General features: G+C 40.3%; 1 protein-coding gene across 1 annotated transcript; it reads left to right on the forward strand.

Moving 5' to 3' along the window:
* The first annotated feature begins 301 nt into the window (after nucleotides 1–301).
* Nucleotides 302–8086, forward strand: grpr (gastrin-releasing peptide receptor). Its single transcript, XM_053617372.1, has 3 exons — nucleotides 302–1064; nucleotides 3337–3688; nucleotides 7251–8086. Exons 1-3 carry the CDS (start codon nucleotides 658–660, stop codon nucleotides 7644–7646), a joined length of 1155 nt encoding a protein of 384 aa, XP_053473347.1. The 5' UTR covers nucleotides 302–657; the 3' UTR covers nucleotides 7647–8086.
* Nucleotides 8087–23989: the final 15903 nt, after the last annotated feature.

Here is a 23989-nt window from a genome sequence, read left to right on the forward strand (position 1 = left end):
GAACAATATTGGACAATTTAACTAACAATATTTTAAGTAAGCATTATAACTAAACTCACCCAGTCCAAAGACATGCATGGTAGGCTGATTGGCGTGTCTAAAGTGTCCGTAGTGTATGAATGGGTGTGTGAGTGTGTATGTGATTGTGTGCCCTGCGATGGACTGGCACCCTGTCCAGGGTGTACCCCGCCTTGTGCCCGATGTTCCCTGGGAGAGGCTCCAGGTTCCCCGTGACCCTGAGAAGGAGTAAGCGGTAGAAGATGGATGGATGGCTGGAAATATCCTGACATAAGCATATGGGTGTTTTTATTATTATTATTATTATTGCCAGTAGTCAGAGTAGGCTATGTTTGCAGCGTTACCAGAGGTAAAAAATAAAAAAATTAAAAAACCTGGACAGCGGTTGTCGGGGATCGGTGATGCGCATGCGCACAAGCCTCACATATCCAAACACAAGAGACGCGCTCTGGACACGCACCTGAACTAAAACTAAGCGCCGGTGTTCTGTCCTCTACCATCCACCTGCGGAGTCTGCGAGTCTGAAAGTACTTCGGAGAGCTGGTAAAATGCGCAAAGTCAAGTAGATATGAACAACAAAAGGAACTAAAACAAATCACCAAGAGGATTAAATAGTAACACAGTACCCGGCAGTTAGTTATGTCTTTAGAGGAAATGTTGACCTCCATCGCAGAGGAAAAGACCGCGTCCAATGAGTCGTGGGAGAACCGGAGCTCACCGGACGCGCGCGAGGAGTTGTTTTGGCACGCTGGAGTCGCGATCGCAACCGCGTACGCGCTGATCATCGTAGTGGGTCTTATAGGCAACCTGACGCTCATCCGCACATTCTGCGCCGTCAAGTCCATGCGCAACGTCCCCAACTTGTTCCTGTGCAGCCTTGCGTTCGGCGATGTGCTGCTGCTTGTTACGTGCGCGCCCGTGGACGCCAGCCGGTACCTGTCCGACGAATGGCTCTTCGGTAGAACAGGATGCAAACTGATCCCGTTTATCCAGCTCACGTCCGTTGGTGTGTCAGTATTCACCCTCACCACTCTGGCAGCCGACAGGTAAGGGCTTAGGGGCTTGATTTAGAATACATCCATGTTCAGTTCTGCAAACAAGTCCAGAACGTCACGCACTGCGATGTCTGAAATAAATGATCCTCAAATAAATGTACTAAATATACTCAAATAAATGTCACCTACATTATGCATCAGTTTCTACCGAGCATGAACTTTATTAAATTTACATTATGTACATTATAACCAGGTGTCCTGAAAGTAACAAGGTAAAATAAAGATTTAAAAAGACAGGTGATTGTGGTCATTCCCAGTCCAGGGTGTCCCGAGTCCCCTAGGATAGGCTCCAGGCTCCTTAGAGTAAGCAGTACAGAAAATGTATGAATGGATAGATTATTAATTTTAGTCATTTACTTAGTCATATCATCTTAATCTGCACTTCTCCAATCAAGCGTGTGAACGATTTGTTTATTTCAATAAATAGTGTCCATATCACTACAAATATTTTACACTACACCTAATTCCACAACGCATGAAACCGAACAGAAATAATATACAAAAGACAATTAGTGACATATAGAAATGCTGTCCCTAGAGTCTATTCCTTGGAGAAAACACTAACTGTCTTCCATAATGTTTAGTTTTGTGAAGTGGGACTTCCCTCTTCAATTCAGAACACAGATGTTCAGTAGTGGTCAGATCCAGAAACTGAGATCATCGCTGTAAAACCGTGTCCCTTTTAAGCAGTTCTATGTGTATGTGAATGTATATTTGGGCAATTCTTTTAAAATGTGATAGAATTATAACGATCTAGCACAAACGTCCGTTCATTTGGCCGAAATATCTTGGTACTCAATGGAATTCATGATGTCTTCACAAGAGCCTTTTGTTTTTTTTTTTTTTTTTTTTTTTACAGGTTGGTATATCTTGCTTGTCAACCTGCACACATTGCAAAAAGAAGTCATTAATAGTCTGCCGTCAGTGTTTGTTAATTAGTGGGCACCATTCTGTGAGCAATATGTATACATATCCGCTTATGTTTATACACTGGAAAATTGTCGTCTGAGTTAGTCCAAACCATGTGTGTGGTCCCTGTCTTCTGGAACAGAATGACCCCCCCGACTTGATGGAATTAAGGAGACTAATGTCATGCTTGGCTTCAACATAAGAAGTGATATTTAGTCGTGTGCTTACAGATGCCCGCTTTGTAAAGCATTGTCTGATTGCATTGGATTGAACTGGATTGTATTGTATTGTGTTGTATGCTGTGAGTCATTCCCTTTTTTTTTTTTTTTCTTCATATTTAAAAAAAAAAAGTTTATTTATAAGCCAAACTACAGATATATTTGATTAAAACAGCTGCACAGTGATCCATATCGGCATTTTATAATCTCCCGTATATGACAGATCCCTTGCTGTAAAACAAAACAAAACAAAAAAGGATTAGGTAATAATTTCACAGCATGATGGCACTGATGCAGATTCTGTTGATTGTAAGTGCTCTAACGATCACCTTACATGGAGAGATGATTTGATGCTGGGTTTCAAGGAAACACAGCTGTTTTTGAGCACAGGTGATGGATTGCGATTAACAATAAGATGTTTCACATCTGATCATCATTATGAGAGCTTTAATACTAACTATTTACAATACATTAGCACATATTCAGTATTCCTGGAGTACTGTAGTATAATCATCACTGGCAGTTTCGCACAAAATCACTTGCTACCTCTCGTGTGCCCTTTATGTCAGTGCCTGAAAGCCTAATAAATCAAGTGTAAAATGTTCCATTATTGGAGCAGCCTTGTGATGTAGCAGCGGCCATCAGTGTAGCAGTTCTTACAATAAAAGGTAACAGCCTTCACACTCAAAGGAAGCTATTTATATCTCGTCCAAACCAATTTCTCTTAGAAATGCTTGTAATCAAGAGATTTTGAAGCAGGGGAGTTGGTCTTAATTATAATGTTAATAATAATAATAATAGAAAAGACAGGTCTGTTCTGCCATGCCATGATGTGAAATGAACACTTAGATACGCATTATTTGATGCTACTGAGTAGTGTTTCTTTCTGATGCTTGGAATAGATTAAAGTAGTAATAGTAACATAATAATCACATTCTCATGTAGATGCTCACACAGTCAGAGTTATTGCTTCGGAATACCGTATAATCTATTTTAAAAATCCATATAAATTCCCGTATACCAATCATTTTATTTATTACATGTACGGTATCATTTATGTAGAATTGCTATAATATATGCATTATTTCTTTATTACTCTCTTGTAACAGTACTGTAAAATTCTCCTTCTGTTTCAGATATAAAGCCATCGTGAAACCCATGGATATCCCAACGTCCCACACCACAGCTAAGATCTGTTTGAAAGCTTCTGCTATTTGGCTCTTGTCCATGGTTCTGGCCATCCCCGAAGCCATTTTCTCTGACCTGCATACCTTTCACCTCACACAGACCAATGAAACCTTTAAAACATGCGCCCCATATCCCCACGCAGGAGACCTGCACCCCAAAATCCACTCCATGGCCTCTTTTCTTATATTCTATGTAATCCCCCTTTTCATCATTTCTGTGTACTACTTCTTCATCGCTAGGAGCCTGATTAGGAGCACAATTAATTTGCCAGTCGAGGGGAAGATGCCCATTAGGAGACAGGTGAGAAGCTACAAACGCATCACCTAATTAAATGAATCATTTCGCGACAGCAATTTCTTAGAAACCTGAAACACCCGAGCACATGAAACAGTCTTGAATAAAACTCTCATTGTATACACATCACATATTTCACATCGCATCGCCAAGGTTTAAAAGCCCACTTCAAAGACCATTACATTTAGTGCCATTAGAGCAAGTGCATATATTTGTGCAATACCAAAATGCTTTAAATAATTATCACAAATAAATACATTAATACATACTGGAATAGTAAAATAATCAATTATACATTTTAATTGATTAACTCTTTATACCAGAGGCCAAAAAATGGAATTTCCATCTGTTTTGGGGGTGCCCATGACCAGTATTGAATTAGTTTGTGATGTCACACTCCATAGTAGTAGTTAATGGCTCATATGAAAGTAGACACTCAGGCCTTTAAGAATTTGCAATTTTTCATAAAGATTTCTTTTCTTTTTTTTTTCTTTTTCTTTTTTTTACCTAGCCCACTACGTTTAAAAATTAAGATTCTCTTGTGGCAGTTGTGTACAGTCTTTTACTATCAAAAAACAAAAGCTCTTCGCTGGTTTACAGTTACAGTGAACAGGTTAGTTCCTGTTGTTTCTTACCTCAGCAGCTATATATAGTCATTCCTTCACCAGCCTCTCTTTTTTATTTCCTCTTGAGACTGATAATAGAGCCTGTTATGTTGCTGCAGAACGTCCTCTGTTCTGAAGATTCTCCCATGGTGGAAAACTTACTGAGTGTTACAAAGTGCTGGCGCCCGAGACTCCTTCCGTAAATGATAAATGAACATTTAACATCTCCTTACAGAAAACTTGTCAATCATGATATGTTTTTCTCTGTTTAATAACAGAATGTTTTTAAAATCTGTTTATTAGTCTTACATTATGTGGCGTGAGTGAAATGCCTTGCCGTTGCACTATTGTCAGAAGTGCTGATAGATAAAAAATAAATAATTATCAACATCTTCCAACTAGTTGGAAGTGAGAATTGGACATTGCTGCAGTATTACATTTAATTAGAACCACATGGTCAATTTAAATTTTATTTGTATAGCGCTTTTAATAATGGACATTGTCTCAGAGCAGCTTTACAGAAACATATAAACACAGGATGGAGATTTTAAGTGTGTGAATTTATCCCTATTGAGCGAGCCGGTGGTGACGGTGGTGTGGAAAAACTCCCTGAGATGATACGAGGAAGAAACCTTGAGAGAAACCAGACTCAGAAGGGAACCCGTCCTCATCTGGGTAACGACGCATAGTGTGAAAGTAAAAGAAAGTTCATTATGGTTTAATATGAAGTCTGTTTGTTGAACTAGTCCACTGTTCACTAAAGGAGACCTGAGTGCAGAACTGCATGTGGTAATTGCAGTCCTAAGGCAGTCCCAATAGTAGCAACTGTCCCAACTAGTCCCAGCAACCACAGCGAGAACGTCCATGTGGAATTGAGGTCTAAAACCATTTACATGATACTTCAAGCGGTACCATCCTAAGCAACCTCCATGCTGTAGCCTCCAGTTGATGAGAGCTCCATCCAGATGTAGGGCATCAGGATGGATCAGGCAGATCCGGAGAGCAGAAAGGGTCAGGATCACTGCCATCTCCTTAATATCAAGTTTGGCTCAACAGAAGGAGAGAGAGAGCATATATAAAGTAAAAAGCAGTGGGCCTAAAACAGAACCTTGTGGAACACCACATTTAACCTCGGTATGCGTGGAGAAGTCTCCATTTACATCTACGAACTGATAACGATCGGTCAGATAAGACCTGAGCCAGGAGAGGACCGTTCCCTTAATGCCAACAACATTTTCTAATCTATCAAGGAGAATAGTGTGATCTATAGCATCAAAAGCTGCACTAAGGTCGAGTAACACAATCAAGGAGACACAACCCTGATCAGAGGTCAGTAGAAGGTCGTTTACTACTTTGACTAACGCTGTCTCTGTGCTATGATGAGGTCTTGTATATATATATAAATGATTAATAATTATTAATATTGAATAGTATAGAAGATGTTCTCGTATAATACGTATCACGACATCACAACAGTTAACACTGTGTGTTAACAACGTTTAAAAAATTAACTGGAGTAAAAAAAAAAAAAGGCAAGTGTAAAACGTTATAATTATAAATTAGCTGAGACATATTTATTATATTAAATGATTCAGTTATGTTTAAAAGGTGAAAAGGTTTCCAAAGCGAACATTGTTATGTAAAAGAGAGATCAAATTCTAGTTGCCATGCTACTGATGTGCTTGTAATTAATAGAAATATTTTATTAACATTCAGCATGGTGCATGTATTAATATTTTAGTCTTTGTGTACACTGTGGATTTAAATACACCCCGATGACTAGCATGAAAAGATCTACAGTACAGTCCATTTAAATAACCTTTCATACCTTCTATGTCTATGTCTGTAAAGACAAGTAATTGGTTCTCATGACTAATACTTCGTGAAGTAATAATGAGCATGCATGATACACTGAAAAATAGATCATGAAATGTCAAATGACTCATTTTAACATGGAAGCAAAGGGCATGGAATATTATGAGATGGACAGTATGCTGTGTTTATTAGAGATAAATCTGACCATAATACTTATTCGAGGTTTGTCCATAGATGTTTAAGAGTGTGGTGAGTGAAAATTCAGTGATGGTATCCTCAGCATCAGAATTCCAGGCATCACGCGAGAATTGTGTCTCTGTATCTGGGTCATGTAGTACAATACTAGTAGACCATACCCACTAAAATGTAATAATATAGCAGTAATGTCCGTGTCCACTCAAGGTCATTTTCTTATGGAATGTATTCCATGGTCTCCTTTGGTTATTTCCATTTATTTCACTGAATTAGCACTTCATTTACATACATAATCTGAAATTCCTCATTTCAGTTTTCTTTAGTGAACTAAAGAAACAAACACTATTCCTTTCACAAATTGAAATGTATCTTTTCAGTTGCACTGAACTGGAGTTTAGTCTTAAATAACGGTGTTGCGACGAAGCTAAGATAGTACAGTAAATTGGATAAGACTTTCATTATATCACTAATACAGCAGTAATGTGGCACCATGGATCGGATGACTAGTTCATCATTTCCAACAGCATCTGTTCGCGTCAGCAAATCTTTTTTTTTTTTTTACAGTGAAGTAATGAGGTACCATATTGTCTTTTTTTTTTTTTATCTCAGTCATGGATGACAGCCAGATGCTTGACTTTAGGGACATTTTACAAATACATTTCCTTTGGCAAAGCAACTTACAACTGATCTGAGCAGGTACAGGTTAACTCCTAATCTTCCAGTCAACAGCCCAGAGTGTTTACCTCTGATACCATTTTGGTATCATAATTGTAATATGATTTGTCTAGCACAGGATTTCATAAACAGTTTGAGAAATTTTATAACGCTCCTTATAAAAAAAATGAGCATGCATCTAGTAACTAGATTTTGGATTTGAAAGTTTTTGTCGGTTACATTTTCAAGGTGATTCTTGTGGTTTATAAAGGAGAAATACTTTCCCCTGTCTACCTCAGATGGAGTCAAGGAAGCGGCTGGCTAAGATGGTGTTGGTGTTCGTGGGTCTGTTTGCTATCTGCTGGCTCCCCAGCCACGTCATTTACCTGTACCGCTCCTACCACTACTCTGAAGTGGACACCTCCATGTTGCACTTTGTCACCAGTGTGGCTGCCCGCATCCTGGCGTTCACCAACTCGTGCGTCAACCCATTCGCCCTCTACCTGCTGAGCAAGAGTTTCCAGAAACAGTTCAACAAACATATCTGCTGCTGCTGCCCTCCGCTGCCACTGCACCTTCACAGTGTGGTGCGCAGCAACACACGCATGAGCTCACTCAAAAGCACTCAGAATCACACCGTCGCCAGCTTCAGTCTCATCAATGCCAATCATGGCTGTCACGAGGGTTCTGTGTGACGGTGCTTTCTGAAGAGCGTCAGTCATTTTTCTTCTTATTCAGTGTTCATGAATGGTCAGTGTTCTTGTTGGTTGCTACTGTATTGTATTATTGTCTTGAATAAATATTATGCTTTACATTCTACACTGGTCAAAAAAACCAGCGAGCAAGTCAGTGCACTGAAAGCAGGAAAGCTTTTCAGCCCGTATTTCCACAACGCAGGGTTTTTGCGCATAGTTTTCCTGAATGCTGTTATACGAGTCCACGCTGCTCAATGATGGACTTTCTTCACATGAACTTCACGCAGTTGGTAGAATGTTTTCCATTTGTGCTCCTGTAGTAGATACTAAATAACAGTGGAAGTGTTTACATTCAGTGTTTTCGTAATGTTTAAAATGTTTTGGATTTAGATGCTGATATTGGTGTCTTGGTGTGTTAATACATTATGTTAATGAACTAATATACGCCTGTTTTTTTGGTTGCCCATAGAATTTAATGCTGTAAATGATTCTGTACGGTAAAACTGTGTACATGTGCGCTACTACAAAATGCTCAAACAGGTAGTGATCTTTATTTGAGAGGCATATTCATTTGTACATACTTCAATTTAAGCTTAGGTGACAAGCAGCGCTCGGAGTATAATCTGATAAAGGTGTAGCTACCTGCTTCTCTCAATTTCAGCGGTCATCGGTCACAGCATCGGTGCCTGAGCCGTATCTGCTCCTGTGTCCTAGCAGCAGTTTCATCCATTAATGTTTTAGTGCATGATTGTTTTTTCTGTGTGTGCAGGCCAGACCCAGCCATTTTGCTCAAAAAAAGGACAAAAGTCATTTAAAAGAAATATGCAGCTAAAACCACGTATGCTGTCCTTCATGGTACTGTGACCTTATATCAGTGTACGAAATAATGGTTTGGAAATGTGAATAAAGGAAATGAAAGTCTTTGTGTGTGTTATGTATCCACCATGAAAGATTTACATAGAAATCTTTATATAATTAACATGTGATTTCCAAGTATACAAGATTTATTTTGGAATTTGCTTTTTCAGTTTAGAAAAAAACCAAGAAATTAGCACCAGAATTGCTAAGCACTTCAGAAATATTTCAATATATACATGTCATGTATCAGTGTATGCGTGTCAACATTCCTAAAGATTGCCAGCCTCTGTCTGATGCCGGTTCATCATGAAGCGAAAGCTAGAGAATGAGTCCTTGCTTTCTTGTGGATATCAGACACACGCACCAAACAGCACAGATGGAACCGGGACTCTGGACTACACAAGCACGCTTTTAGCCAACGCATGCTTGGAGTTCTGGAAAATGTCTGATTTTGTTTTTGTTAGCTGTCCCCTGTCAGTTCTTTTTTGGTCTCTGATGAAACAAATCAATTATTTTAGTTACTGTTCTTTGTTTCTCTTTTGCCATGTTTATGGCCTGTGTTCTGTCCTCATTTGTACCATTAGGGGATTTGCCACATATGAACCCTTTGAAGTTTGCAGTTTGCCATCAATCAGACTGGAAAAAAAAGGATGGAACGATCCTTAATACAGCCTTGCTATATCTGCTCATACTATTATTATAACTACACTGAACTACATTTTCTTCATTTGAAATACATGTTCAATATATCTCCAGGTTTTTATACTTTTCTCCTGGCTTCTCCAATCTATACTGTTTAAAGATGACGTCTGTTTATATATGAAATGGATTGAGTGGTTTATACTCGACGGGTTTTTTTGGAATATAAATAGGACAACTCCAGATGAAGATTATTCTCCATTTGTGACAGGTATCTCAATAGCAGATCCGGGTTTGAACTCTCGAAGTGCTGCTGTTATTCGTCAGGTTAGTGCTGTACCATGCCACAATTCAGACGGCGTCAGCTTCAGGGGAATTCTAAGAAGTCACATTGGCTCTGTCTGTTTTCTGTGTTTCTTATGTGTAGCATAGGATTAATTATCTTTATTTATTATCTATAATAGTAGTATTAATAATATTAATAGTATCACACCTTTAAAGTGTATTAAACGTTTTGTTGTTGTTGTTGGGTTTTTTCTGCACAGAGGGCATCAGAAGAAACAGTTATGGATAAAATTATGAATAAATGTAAAGGGACCTGTAACAGTAGCAGATTGGTCAGCTTATCCTTCAAACTGTCGATTTAGGATCTGGTGGCTTCATTCATTTGTGTGCACAAGTAACTGTGGGAGAATGTTGTTTTTTTTTTTGGTTTTTTTTTTCCAGCTTAAAAGGCAAGTGCTTGAGTTTAAATTCACTGGTCAAGACACTATTGAAAAACATTGTCTAGGATGCTTCTACTCAAGAAATACAGTGCTGCCAGAAAGTATTCACCATCAAATGATTACTTCTCTTTTTGCTGTATTGCATCAAATTCAAGCATAGCAGAATGGGATTTTTGCTGCTCCTTTTGAAGTGACACTCTACAGAAATGTCCTCAGATTTAAATAAATAAATAAATAAATAAATAAAAGTCACTTAATTGAAAAGTATTCACCCTCCCAGTGTGACTTGTCATATTGTAGCAATTATGATTTGAGTTGACTCAGAGGTGTGCTTTGCATATTTTAACTTGGTCATTTTCTTCCATTCCTCAATGCCAACATTCTCCAGCTCTCCAAATTAGATGAAGAATGTTGGTGAACAGCTGTTTCCAGGTCATGGCACTGATTTAAATTGGATTTAAATTTGGGCTTTTCAAAACACAAACCTTCGTTTTTTTTCCCAAGCCATTCCTTTGTAGATTTTGCTCTGTGCTTTTAACCTTAATGACAGCAGGACTGACCTGACATTTTAGCTGTGAGACCTGCCAAAGTCAGATATGTTTACAGTTGTACAAAGGTGGATTTGAAATGAACACAGGTGTACCCTGTTTAACATATTTAGTGTGAGCTCTTACACATTAAATACTATTAAATACCTAATTAAATACTTAATTTAGATTGTTAAATGAAAGGGTGTTTTATATATAGGGACAAGGCAACCCAAATGCAGAACACAGATACAGGAGTTCAGGGTTAAACGGGTTTTATTTAAGGATTGAGGATGCTGGAATGTGTGGGAAAGGAGTGTGGTAACGTGTAGTCGAGGTCGGGATTCAAACTCAGATCCGCAAGCCACGGGGAAGGTGAGGCGGGGCTGGGCATAGACGGAAGAGAGCCAGAAGTGAGCAGACAGGCAGCATGAGCAGTGAACATGGAACAAGAGGAGAAAACACAGAGTAAGCAACAGGATAACACAACGGGAAAAACACTGACAAGAACAACATGGAAAGAAAATGCGAGGAAGGCTAGCCGTGTACCACACTGAAGCCGGAACAATGTGGCGATGAGTGGCTGAAGAACTGGGGCTTATATACACTGTTGATTAGGTGAGTAGATGAGGAACAGGTGTTATCATTGCTGCAATCAGGTGAGGTGTGAATTGGTGCAATGGCAATTGCCGCGAGGGATCACAAACACAGGAGCAGAGGTGAATAGCTCCTTGAGCTTAGTGCAGCTGGCTTCTGCCTCAGGGTTCCACACGAAGGGGGTGGAGGTGGAGGTGGGCCTAGTGAGGAGTGTCGCAACCTGGCTGTAGACCCTGATAAGGCGCAATAGTAATGTGCAAACCCTAAAAAACATTAGAGCTGCTTCAGGGTAGTTGGTCCTGGCCACTCGACAACAGCTCGGATCTTCTGAGGCTCGGCCTTGACTCGTCTGCTCTCTATGATGTACCTCAGGAAGGTGACTGAGCAGGCATGGAACTCACATTTCTACACTTTGACAAACAGGTGATTCTCCAGAAGTCATTGGAGGACTAGACAGATATGGTGGGTGTGCTCTGTGGGTGTTCGAGAGAAAATCAGGATGTCGTCCAGGTATACAAAGACGAATCGGTTCAGGAAGTCCCAGAGTATGTCATTGATGAGGGCTTGGAATACTGCTGGAGAATTGGTGAGGCCAAATGGCATGACCATTTATTCGAAGTGGCTGGGTATGGTTTGCTGGGGTGATCCTGATCCTGACCAGATGGTGCACATTCCGCAGGTTCAATTTAGTGAAAATGGTGGCTTGAAGGCAGAACTAAGGAGAGGCAGGGGATACATGTTTTTTAGCGTGATGCTATTCAGACCAATACAAGGACTGAGGGATTTATCCTTTTTCGGACGAAGTGGAAGCCGGCCCAGGGGGGTGGAGGAAGGTCGAATGATGCCAGCAGAGAGGGAGTCATTAATATATTTTTCCATGGCCTCTCTCTCAGTATCATACAACCGGCTGGATGGCAGGGTGGCTCCTGTAAACAGGTTGATGGTGCAATCATATGGGCGGTCAGGTGGTTGTGAGAGTTCCCGATCCTTGCTGAAGACCTCTTTCTAGTTGGATACTCAGGGGGTACCACCAAGAGGTCTGGAGGGCTTGGGGCTGGGGAAGTCATAGTTGTTGCAACAGGGGAAAGGGCTGATTTCTGGCATGAGGAGTGGCAGAAGGGACTCCAGTTAACAACCCTCCCTGCCACCCAGTCTATAAGGAGGTTGTCTTTCCTCAACCAAGAATGGCCCAACACCAGCCGAGTGTACAGGGAGGAAATGAGACTTAGCCGAACCTGTTCATGAAGATTTCCTGAAAGAACCAGGAGCAACAGTGCAGTGAGGAGATTGAGAGGCCTGGGGCTGGCTGGCTTTCTCTCAGCACTGCTCTAGGATGTGGTTATCCAGCTTGATGGCGAATACTCCCTGGAGCGTTTCCTCATTCCACCCGGACTCAGCAGCCAGGATGCAGAACTCCACTGAATACTCTGCCACACTGCAGAGGGAGAGCAGGCGTTTGGCAGCCTCCTTCCCTTCCAGTTTGGCAGTGAAGGAGAAGATGGAGGACCACAGAGCTGGCTGCCTATCCCAAATGACACTGGCTCAGGCTAGGGCATCTCCCCTTAGAAGCCCCATGATATTGGCTACTCTGGCTTCATCGGTGGCATAGGTAATCAAACGCTAAGCAAACATGAGGGAATACTGGAGGAAACACTTGCACTTGGTTCAGGGTTGGGGACATGTGCTTCGGGCCAGTTGGGGGAGGATGCGGTTGAGTTTCTGAATAAGGAGCCTGATCTGGTTCATCAGGGCTTGGTGGCTCTCATAGCATGCACGGAGCTGATGCTCATGCTGGCCAAGGCGGGTGCTGTGGTGGGACCGGGCTGGGGTGTGTGGGAAAGGAGTGTGGTAGTTGAGGTCAGGATTCGAAATTGTTGTCCACAGTATGCGAGTTGAATGCACAGCTGATGTGCCATGGGGGAGGGAGTGGCTGAGTTTGAGCAGGCTTGAGTGTTGTCGATGCCAGAACTCGAACTAGGGTCGATGGTGTGAGAGCTGAGTGCTGAAGTGGCAAGTTCCCATCACCTTCATTACCATATTCATTACCACATCACCTTTATGCATCATCACCTTCAGGTCCTCAGCACCATTATGCCCTTATCACCTTCATGTCCCCATGACCATGATGTCCCAATCACATTCATATCCCCATCTACTTCATGTTCCCACCCCCTTCAAGTCCCCGTCATCTTTACGTTCCCATTGATTTCATGTTCCCATCTTCTGTATGAAACATCACCTTAATGTTCTCATCTCTTTCAATCTCCATCACCTTCATGTTCTCATCTTAATGTTTCCATCTTCCTCTTTCCATCATAATCATTTCACCATAAGCATTTCATTTTTGATGAACTGTGCAGGAAATTTATGCTTTAGATACCACCATACTTAGATTGTGACATGTATTTTCGAACAAAAAGTGTCTTTTGAACACTTACAGTATCTCCATTGCATTCGGCTCAGTGAGTGCATGATTGCGTGGTATTTCCCGCATTTAGATTACTGAGTGCGCTCATATGTTGACAACAACATGGCCCAGTGTGGTCAAATTTATATTCACATTTTCTTTTCAGATAGACTGACCACCCCCCCCCCCCCCCCCACACACACACACACTCTTACCCACCTACTCTTACTCCTAAACCTACTCTTAAATATTTTTTTTCTTCAAGAAGTTACTCAAGTAAATGTAATGCAGTACTACCCACCTCTGCAATGCAATAACAATGTGGGAATCTAATTATACAGGAATGGGATTAAAACAACGTGTCAAGTGGAAATCAGGTCATTGAGCCATCACGTACTGTTGCACTTAGGAGCACTTGTTTTCATGTGAAAAAAACAATCTTGAGCTTGAAGATCCATCTCTGTTGTTTCGTTTCCTGGAAGGACAAACAGTTCTAAAAAAAAAATCTTCTTCAATGAGCTATTCAAGCTATTCAATCTTCAACAGTTCAAGTCAATATATGCAGGGTTATTCAGATGCACTTGAGGCTCCTAACAAAATCCAGTTTTGATTGTTGAGAGTGTTGATGAGTGCTGGATGGATTATTAGGAAAGGAGTAAGAAATATTTACAGAAGACCTGGTAAACAAAAAATAATCCTTAACCTCTGTTTATAAGGTAAATATTGCTTGTCATTGTATTTACCAGTAAAGAAAGGGATTGGTGAAATCTCCATCTTTGTGGTCTATTTTACAGAAAACATGGCATTTTGTTAGATGGTGCTGCTCAATATGATGTAGAAACTAGCAAAATCCTTGCAAGCATGTCTGCCTGTTTAATGTTTGCATGTTTGAAGCTTCCCCACTGAGACTGTGACTATTCCAATGGGATTCTGTGACACTTGTACCCAGTTCTGCCCTCAGCTGTCACTTCTCCATCCATCAAAAAACTTTGCTTATATATTTTACTCGCCCGAGGGTCTCTTATACTGTAAGCATAATCCTCAACACTCTTGCGCTTTGGTCAAAACAGAGGGCATTATGGTTTCTTAGTAGAGAAAACTGAGAGAGAGAGAGAGAGAAAGCATGCAGAGGGAATGACTGGTTATAGCTGCTTTAGTGTAAGTGATAACAGGAACTAACCTGTTTAATGGATGTACTACATTAAATATAACTAGAAATTATTTTTTTAAAAATCCAATATATCATTTTTTAATGAATAAAAAAGCACATTTCAGATAAAATATAATTTAGGTTATCCAGGATTACCTACACTCTAAAAAACGCAGGGTTATAAACAACTCAAATTGGGTTATTTTTAGCCAAACGGCTGGGTAAATACAGGACAGAACACCTTTTGGGCTAAACTAACCCATCAAGTTGGGTTGTTAATTTTAAACTAGCAAATGGGTTGTTTTTCAACCCAATGGATGGTTTAATTTTTCAAAAACACTGATTTAATTTTATTGCATGAATGGGCTTATTTATATTAAGTTACTGTTTACCCTTTGAAAATGTCAAATATACCACATTCTAAACAAATATGTGAACATGGTGTCTCCTTTGTTTATACACAAGGAGGTGTTCAGAAATGTATTGCTAGAGCTGATAAAGTGGTGTTTATATAAAGACTTTGAAGTAAATGTAAGCCAAGCCAAAGCTAACGAACATAGCAGTGAATGTAACGTCATGTAAACTGGACTGCTATTGCACATTTTTGCTGTTTATAGTGTACTGTAATGGTTTTATAGATAAATATATTGATACAAACCTTGTTTCTCCTAATAAATCTGACAAACTGTCTGTGTGAAAACCGCTACCTCCACCTGAGGCGAATTCAGTGCTGAGTTTATTTGACCCAAGGAGCTGGGCGGAGGCGTCGGGTGGGGGAGGGGTGCATCGATTCAACTGTCAGTGAAAATGACCCAGCCACTAACCCAGTGGTTATATATTAAAAGTAACTTACAGAAGTTCTTTATAGATGCTATCAAAAACACATTCTCAATGTAGTTCACTAGGTTAGGGACTAAGATTATCAGCAAGCTAAATCACTATTAGAGGAGGCTATCACAGCATAAAAAGAAAATACACATTAAGGCTTAATGTATGTCTTCCTTGTACCTTGCTGAGTCCAGTTGAGCAGTGCTTGTGGCTCAAAGGGAGCATGGTGCAGTGCAGGGTGTGATAAGTGTTGTAAGATAGGTGGGCTGCTTTTAGTTTTGAGGGCAAGCATCAGTATTTTCAAATTGAGTTGGGCAGTTACAGAAAGCCAGTGGAGGGAAGACATGCAATGAGGCGGTGTGAGAGTCAGGGCAGCAATGTGAGGCGAGAAGGACGGTTAGTTGTCCAGAACTATTCCAAGATTGTGTGCAGAATCATATGGTGAGATCTGAGAGTTGTCCAGGGAAATCACAAGATCTTGATATAAGGATGGATTTCCAGGGATATAAAGCAGCTCAGTCTTGCTGGGATTTAGTTTCAGCTGCTGTCTATGATGAGATGTCTGTCAGACATGCTGAGATCCCGAAGGAGGAAAGGAGAAGATGAATTGAGTGTCATCAGCATAGCAGTTCTATGAAAACCCATGTGAGGATATGACCCAGAAACCACATATAGAGGGAGAAAAGAAGAGGACGCAGCACTAAACCTTGTTGGATAGCAGTGGAGCAGATGTGGATCCTGTCCATGTCACCTAATATGACCTAATATGGGGTATTGTTAGCTCAGTGGTTAAGCTGTTAGACTACTGATCAGAAGGTCATGACTTCAAATCCCAGCACTACCAAGCTACCACTGCTGAGCCCTCAACAAGGCTTAACCCTCAACTGCCAAGATGTACAGTACAGTTGAGATACAGTAAATTGTTGTCCAGGTGTCAATCAGAGATGATCATTCTTGCAATGACATATCTCAAATGGTTGATTGTAGGATTTATATGGAATTATCATTGTAAACAGTAGATGGACTGATTAGATATTGGAATTGATCCAAACAGAGTCAAGGTCACAGTAGGTCAAATGTCTGAAAGGACTGTTGATGCCACTGGTGTTGAGTTCTACTTGTTTCTGATGTCCCTTTGAACAGTGTAACCCATCATAACTTTTCACAAATTACAAACATTTGAAAATTCTTATCTCAGCACATAAATATTTTAATGTTGTACTCAATAGAGCCTTTCTGATATGATTATATTTCTCTGTCCTCAAAACATGCAAAGCCTTCTATTTATCTACTGTATGTTTTACTCCTTACGTTTTCTCTGTTTGCTGTATTGCAACATCAAATGTGAGTATCTTTCAATGGGATTTTTTTTTTTTGTCCTGTTAATTTTGAATTGACTTTCCGCAGAATTAAAATTAAATAATGTATTTAGATGTCCTCAGATTTATTTTTAAAATAAAATGTCTAAAACCTACGTAGCTAAATGATCTAAATTGTATTTAAATTTTAATAGCTCACACTAAACATGTTAAATAGTGTATGCCTGTGCTAATTTTAAATCCACCAGTGTCCAATTGTATACTTGCACAATAAATATCTCTGGCTTTGGGAGGTCTCGCAGCTAAAATGGCAAATCCTCACTGTTAAAAGTTCAGTACTGCTGTCATGAAGACCAAGGAAGCTTCAAGAAGAATTTGTTAGGAGGAAAAGAGATGGGAAGGTCATTAAAACATTGCCAAAGCAATTCCAGCAGGACAATGAAAAAAAATGACAGGGCAAACCCTACAAAACAATGGCTTGTGAAAGTTTTAAAAGGCCAGACTAAAATCAAATTGAAAACTAAACTTGAAAATTGCTCTCCACCAACATTCTCCATCTATTTTGGCGGAACTGGAGAAAATTTGCTTTGAGGAATGAAAGAAAATGTGCACTATACAGTACATCCAGCAGTCAGGACAACATTTAACATTTAACATTTAAAGAGACTTTAAGAAATAAAGTAAAAAGAATCCTTATCAGGGTCACGGGGAACCTGGAGCCTATCCCAGGGAGCATCGGGCACAAGGCGGGGTACACCCTGGACAGGGTGCCAGTCCATCGCAGTGACCAGAATCAGAATCATTTTATTTGCCAAATATATATATATATTTACATTTTTCTTGGTGTTTGATCACAGATATCACAGCACAGTTACCATCCTAATATCCAAATGTTGCACCTTAAGCAGAAATTGGTAGACTCAGTTGTCATTTTTAGTGTTACTTTAATGTTTAATATGTTTAGGTAGTTCCAGGATAACCAAAATGAAGCCTCTGAACTGTTTGTATTTCTCACTCTCACTGAAAACTGTATCGTGTTTCACAGGGATTTGACACATCTGTTGTTCTAGTGTTCTTTATAATCCCATTCGTTTCTAGTAATGGAGAAAAATATAGCACAAAGGCGCTCTTGTTCCTGGACGAATCCCACTTGTGTTCCGAATAACAACTTGTGAAATAAGGCCTTTCTGGTCCACTTAACATTTGACATGAAAGAAGAAAAAAAGAAAGCTATTGTTCATCATATGATGTGTGCATTTGATCTGTTCCAGACTGACTGATGAGTTGCAATATGTGGCATGACAGCAACAGTTTGCAGTTCCGTAAAATAAAGAGCTGTATATATATATATATATATATATATATATATATATATATATATATATATATATATATATGAGGCATTGGGGGCGTGGTCCAGTGTTGGCTGTGGATGGAGAGGAGGCAGGTTGAACCAGCAGGTAACATGTAATGATTCTCACCTGTGTGTAATTAGTGAGAGTTGATTTGTTTGTGTCTCTTTGTGCTTTCAGTTGTCCCCTGTAGAAGCCAGAGAAAAAGTGAGAGAAGGAAAGCCAACCAGCACACCTGTGTGTGTATGAAACAAAACTATTAAAAAGCAAAAGTAAAAGAATAAAGCAGTGTTTTGAGTTGTTCCAAGCCTGCCTCCAGCTTTCTCATGCCCTATATAACCTAGGAAGTGTTACACTGGTGCTGAAAGCCGGGATAAGAGGAAAAAGCGCCGTCATGAAGTCCTCATCACTGATCATCAGGTCCCTCACCAGCCTCCACCAGACCCAGCATCAGGCCCTCCTCCAGCTATGACAAGACCAGTAGCAGTGCATCCAGGCCCAGCTCGAGGTCCAGCAGGTGGGCATTCCAGCAACAGCCATGGTGCCAGCCCACATCAACCTCACAAAGATGGGACTACAGAATGACTGGAGGTCCTCAAGTTGTTCGAGCAGATTACGTGTGGGTGGCCCAATGCCCAATGGGCGCCCGCTTACTGTCAGGGGAAGCCCACCTCGTGGCCCAATAGCTCCATGTGGTGAACCTGTTGGAGTACTCAGCCCTGAAGCAGGTCGGACGGGTTGGAACGGGTCGGACAAACCCCTGAATATCACCATCAGAATTTCCACTCACTGACTCTCTGTAAGTGCAACCATCTGTACACGTTTGCCAAGCATCTCCAGGACACCTGCCGAAGATGGCTGCTGGCAGAGGGTTATGACATTGAAGCAGTACTCAACCTCATGGTTCTGGACCAGTTCATCGCTACTGCAAGGGACGGTGGGGTGGGTCCAGTGAAACCGTCCAGCGTTGCTAGGTGAGGTGATCCAGCTGGCAGAGGACCAATTGGCAGAGTATCTGGGGGCAGGCGAGCCCCCCTTCTCCTTCTCTCATTCTTCCCCCTCCTCTCCCTGCCAATCCCTGTCCCTTCACTGCAGAAATGGGGTCCAATTCCCCCCAAAACAGTTCCCCACTCCCGGGGTGTCCCTGCCCCTTCCTCCTCTTCTTCACTGCCGATATCTCCCCTAACTCTCTCTCTCGCCACACAGGTAGAACCATCCGCACCCACCAGAACTGAGGTAAAGCCTGGGTAGGTCTTACAACTTGGCAGGGATGTTCTGTGTCAGTGAGTATACAAGGGAGTACACATCAGTCCTTGGTGGACCCAGGATGTAACTAGACCACCGTCCATCAAAGCCTGATTCAATGTGGGGCATTGGGAAGTGCACAACTGGTGCAGGTGAGAACATTCACGAATATCCACTGGTGCCCAGCATTATTAAATTCCAGGGACAAAAGCATAGAGTGGAGGCAGCGGTTAGTCCTTGCCTCACCCATCCACTTATTCTGGGGACAAATTGGGCAGGTTTTCAAACATTAGTGAGGGATGTATTTCCTCATTCCCAATGCAAACCTGGGAAGTGTTACAATATGTTGTATATATACACTGTAATATAATGTGTATATAATATGACAATATATAATGTACTGTTTTGGACTGTTTTAGAATCTAATCAAACATTATTGCCCTCATGAAGACTCTGAAGGGATTCTAGGATATAATGCGGGCAAATTCATAAGACAAACCACAAAACCTACCCATGACCCTCACAATAACCATTCTCAACATCATATACAAGTGCTTGTGTGAATTTCTCCACACGTCCAAATACGATATCTTGGAGTTAGTGAAAGCCAGATAAAGAAGACACTTGCGTTTTTTCTGCAGTGAAGCAGACTCTGGGGACGAAAGGGACAATGGAGCCAGGCACTCGGGCAGATGCAGAGGGTCTGACCTTTTCTCTTTTGATTTGACAATTTGAGTTGAAGAGTGTCTACAAAATATCAGCAAGTGCTGCCGACAGTGACACACACACACACACACACACACACACACACACACACACACACCACTGTGCTGCTTTCCTCTGCCTCTGTTCCCTGCACACAAGTAAATTGATTCAAATAAAACCCTAATGGAGAAAAAAGTCAAAGAAACATTTTTTAAAAATCCCTTCAGTCTCCTCTTCAGGAGGTGAAATGCTGGGAAAAGCTCTGGCGATTGACTCAACCAGTCTAAAACCTTCCACTTTTCCCCCGATGAAGTCCTTTGTTGAGTTGGAAGTGTGTTTTGGATCATTGTGGTGGTGCACGATGAAGTTCCTTCTGATTAATTTGGATGCATTTCTCTGTAAATCTGTAGTCAAAATGTTCCTGTGAACTTCTGAATTCATTCTGCTGCTACCATCATGAGTTCATCATCAATAGGAATTAGTGAGCCTGTCCCAGAAGCAGCCATGCAAGCCTAAGCCATGACGCTACCGCCACCATGTTTCACTGATGAGCTTGTTTGTTTTGGATCATGAGCAGATCCTTTCTTTTTTTTCACACTTTGACCTTTCCATCACTTTGGTAGAATTTAATCTTGGGTCCTGAACGTTTGTGGCTTATTACTGTATTTCTTTCCAATTCCAATCTGCCTTTCCGACTTTACTGCTGATGAGAGGTTTGCATCTTGTGGTAGGGCTTCTATTTCTTCTCTTGAAGTCTGCTTCAAATGGTAGTTTGTGGTACCTACACCCCTGCCCTTTGGAGGTTGTTGATGTCACTTGATGTCACTTGATGTTTTGGGGTTTTTCTTCACAACTCTCACAATGTTTCTGACATCAGATGTTGTTGTTTTCCTTGGTTGACCCATTCGGTGTCTGTTGCTCAGTACACTAATGGTTACACTATGCCCAGTGTTTCTGCAAAGCCTCTGATTGATTTTCCCTCTTTTCTAAGCTTCAAAATGAGTAGGATTTCTCCCATAGACAGCTCTCTGATCTTCATGTTGGCTTATCCTTTTTAACAACAAATGTAGTATTCACATGTAAAACTGAAGGTTAAACCAAGAGTAGATGTTCAGAGCTACTATTGTTTAATCAATCTAACAGGACACACCTGGGTAACAAGAAACACCGGTTAGTTACATGCTCCAATATTTTTTTGCTTATCTACAAATTGGGTCATCTGATACAAAATGTGCTGTGTTTTATGTTGTTTAACACATTTAAAAAAAAAAAAAAAAAAAAAAAGAACATTGCTGCCCTTCTGCAGTTTACTAAAGATCACGTGGACATGCCAGAAGGCTAATGGATGAATGAGGCCAAAATAGAACTTTTTGGTTTAAATGAGACTTGTTATGTTTGGAGAAAGGAAAACACTGCATTCCAGCATAAGAACCTGATCTCATCTGTGAAACATGGTGGTGGTAAAATTATGGTTTGGGACTGTTTTGCTGCATTTGGGCCAGGACGACTCGCCATCACTGATGGAACAATGAATTCTGAATTATACCAGCGAAATCTAAAGGAAAATATCAGGACATCTGTCCAGGAACTGAATCTCAAAAGAAAGTGGGTCATGCAGCAAGACAACGATCCTAAACACACGAGTCGTTCTACCAAAGAACGCTTAAAGAAGAATAAATTAATGTTTTGGAACGGCCGAGTCAACGTCCTGACCTTAATCCAGTAGAAATGTTGTGGAAGGACCTGAAGCGAGCAGTTCATGTGAGGAAACCCACCAACATCCCAGAGTTGAAGCTGTTCTGTACTGAGGAACGGGATAAAACTCCTCCAAGCCGATGTGCAGGACTGATCAACAGTTACCCCAAATGTTTATCTGCAGTTATTACTGCACAAGGACTCACACCACATACTGAAAGCAAAGGTGCACATACTTTTACCCCTCACAGATCACAGATTTGGATCATTTTCCTAAATAAATAATAAAGTATAATATTTTCAAGCACCACTGATCTAGCACCACTTTCTAGCAAGTTTCACAGCTAACCCTCTGTTACAGTTAACCCCATCCACGGAGTATGTTGTAACACTGCACATCCCATCACTTTCGGTGGAATTGTTCATAAACAACAGACGCTAGAATCAAAGATTGTGTTCATTTGTAGCAGATATCTACATGTTGTTAAATTATTTGTTCAATTATTTCGTTTTAAATTAAATTTTGTTAAATTATCTAGTGAAAATCAAAATGTGCTAGGCTGGGCAAGTCATAGTAGAAAGTAACTTTTAACTGTAGGTGTTGTATATATGCTCCATGAGAGTTTAAAATAATAAAAAGTACTACTGTACTTGCTGGTTTTGTTAATATTAGCTTTACTGAAAGCTAACTAGCTACATGTAATGTGCTCAATAGACTAAAGTTTCCAGTGTAACTGGCAACTGAATGTCAAATAGCAGATTTTGTAAGCCGTTTACAGGGAAAAGCATATAGGATCTTAATGTAGTCTTTATTGGCTCAAACTAGATATCTCCGCTGAGATTTAATAAGAAAAAGTCAGACAGACCTATTATATCTCACAGAATAATAAAGTTTTACCTGTGCGTTTATCTGTGTTATAATTGTCTATAATCGTCAACTATTTCAGCAGTATAGTTGCATTTCAATAATATACATTTGATGAACCTTGTAGAATTGTTTTTTTTTTTTTTGAGCTGTAAATGTAGATTTCAATATTTTAGACTTTGATATCCTGTATCTACAAACTGAAGATATCCTGTATCTACAAACTGAAGCTATCCTGTGTCTACATCCAGATAGAACCTTCTAATAAAAAGCTATGAAATGTCAGTGTCATTTCTTTAGAATCCCATTTTTAAAGAATATAAAGAGAAAATAAAATATCTTTAAAAAAAAAAAAAAAGAAGGTCAAATTAAAGCAAAAGTGAAGACAAATTCTACAACTTTATCTGCCAAGTATCTTCATACCCCCACTGTATTTCTTGGAATAAGTCGGCTTCGTTGCTAGCCGTAATGACAAGTAACAGTCGTGCATGTCGTGGTATCTCCCAATGGTCTCAATCAATTGTGACAATGCACCAATTCTTTATAACGTTTAATGGAAAAGAGATGAAGCAATGATGAGGAACTCGGTTTCATCACAGGGTCAGTCCCTGCAGGATCGCTGATTTCCAATCAGAGCCGGAGAATAAAAAGCGCAGGCAGGGAACACCTGCACATGGTGCACGACAATCAGAATCAATTCAATCCCAGGAAGACACAAAGCACTTGATTGACCTGAGCAATTGGAAAATAAATAAATAAATCAACCAGATTGGTTTGTACATGAAGGAATGAGTATAGTTTAATTAAACGTAATGCATACTCTTTTTTTTTTATCTCTTTGCGTGTGTGTGTGTGTGCAGACATTTCAGTCATTGCAAATAAAACCCCACTGTAAGAATTTGGTCAGTTATTTTGACAGTATTTATGCATTAGTGCTACAAATATATAATACTGTTTATGAAAACATTTTAAAGGGGGCCTTTTATGCAAAATTTAAATGTTGTTTGAACATAAATGTGAGTCGGCAGTGTGTGTACACAACCACTCTGTAATGGTAAAAATCCACCCACTCCTTTTTATATATATATATATATATATATATATATATATATATATATATATATATATATATATATATTCCCCATAAATCATAAACAGTGTCTCAAAATGAGTCGTTTTCGTTTTTCTCACCAACGTGACATCACATTTGAACAAGCCCCGCCCACAACTGGTGACAGCTTCTGCCCTATTAGCATAGATCCTCATAGTGAGCTGCACACAGTCCGCCGTGTTCTCCGTGCTGGAGCAGCTACAGTGATGAGAAGAATGTCTCGGGTTCGTAAGCGTTGTGAGTGTTCTGTTGTCGGCTGTAAAAATGAGCAGAAGAGTCTTCATGTGCTCCCGGCCTCAGAGCCACTGAAGACGCAGTGG

Source organism: Ictalurus furcatus, chromosome 27, assembly GCF_023375685.1.
Source record: "Ictalurus furcatus strain D&B chromosome 27, Billie_1.0, whole genome shotgun sequence".
NCBI lineage: Eukaryota > Metazoa > Chordata > Actinopteri > Siluriformes > Ictaluridae > Ictalurus > Ictalurus furcatus.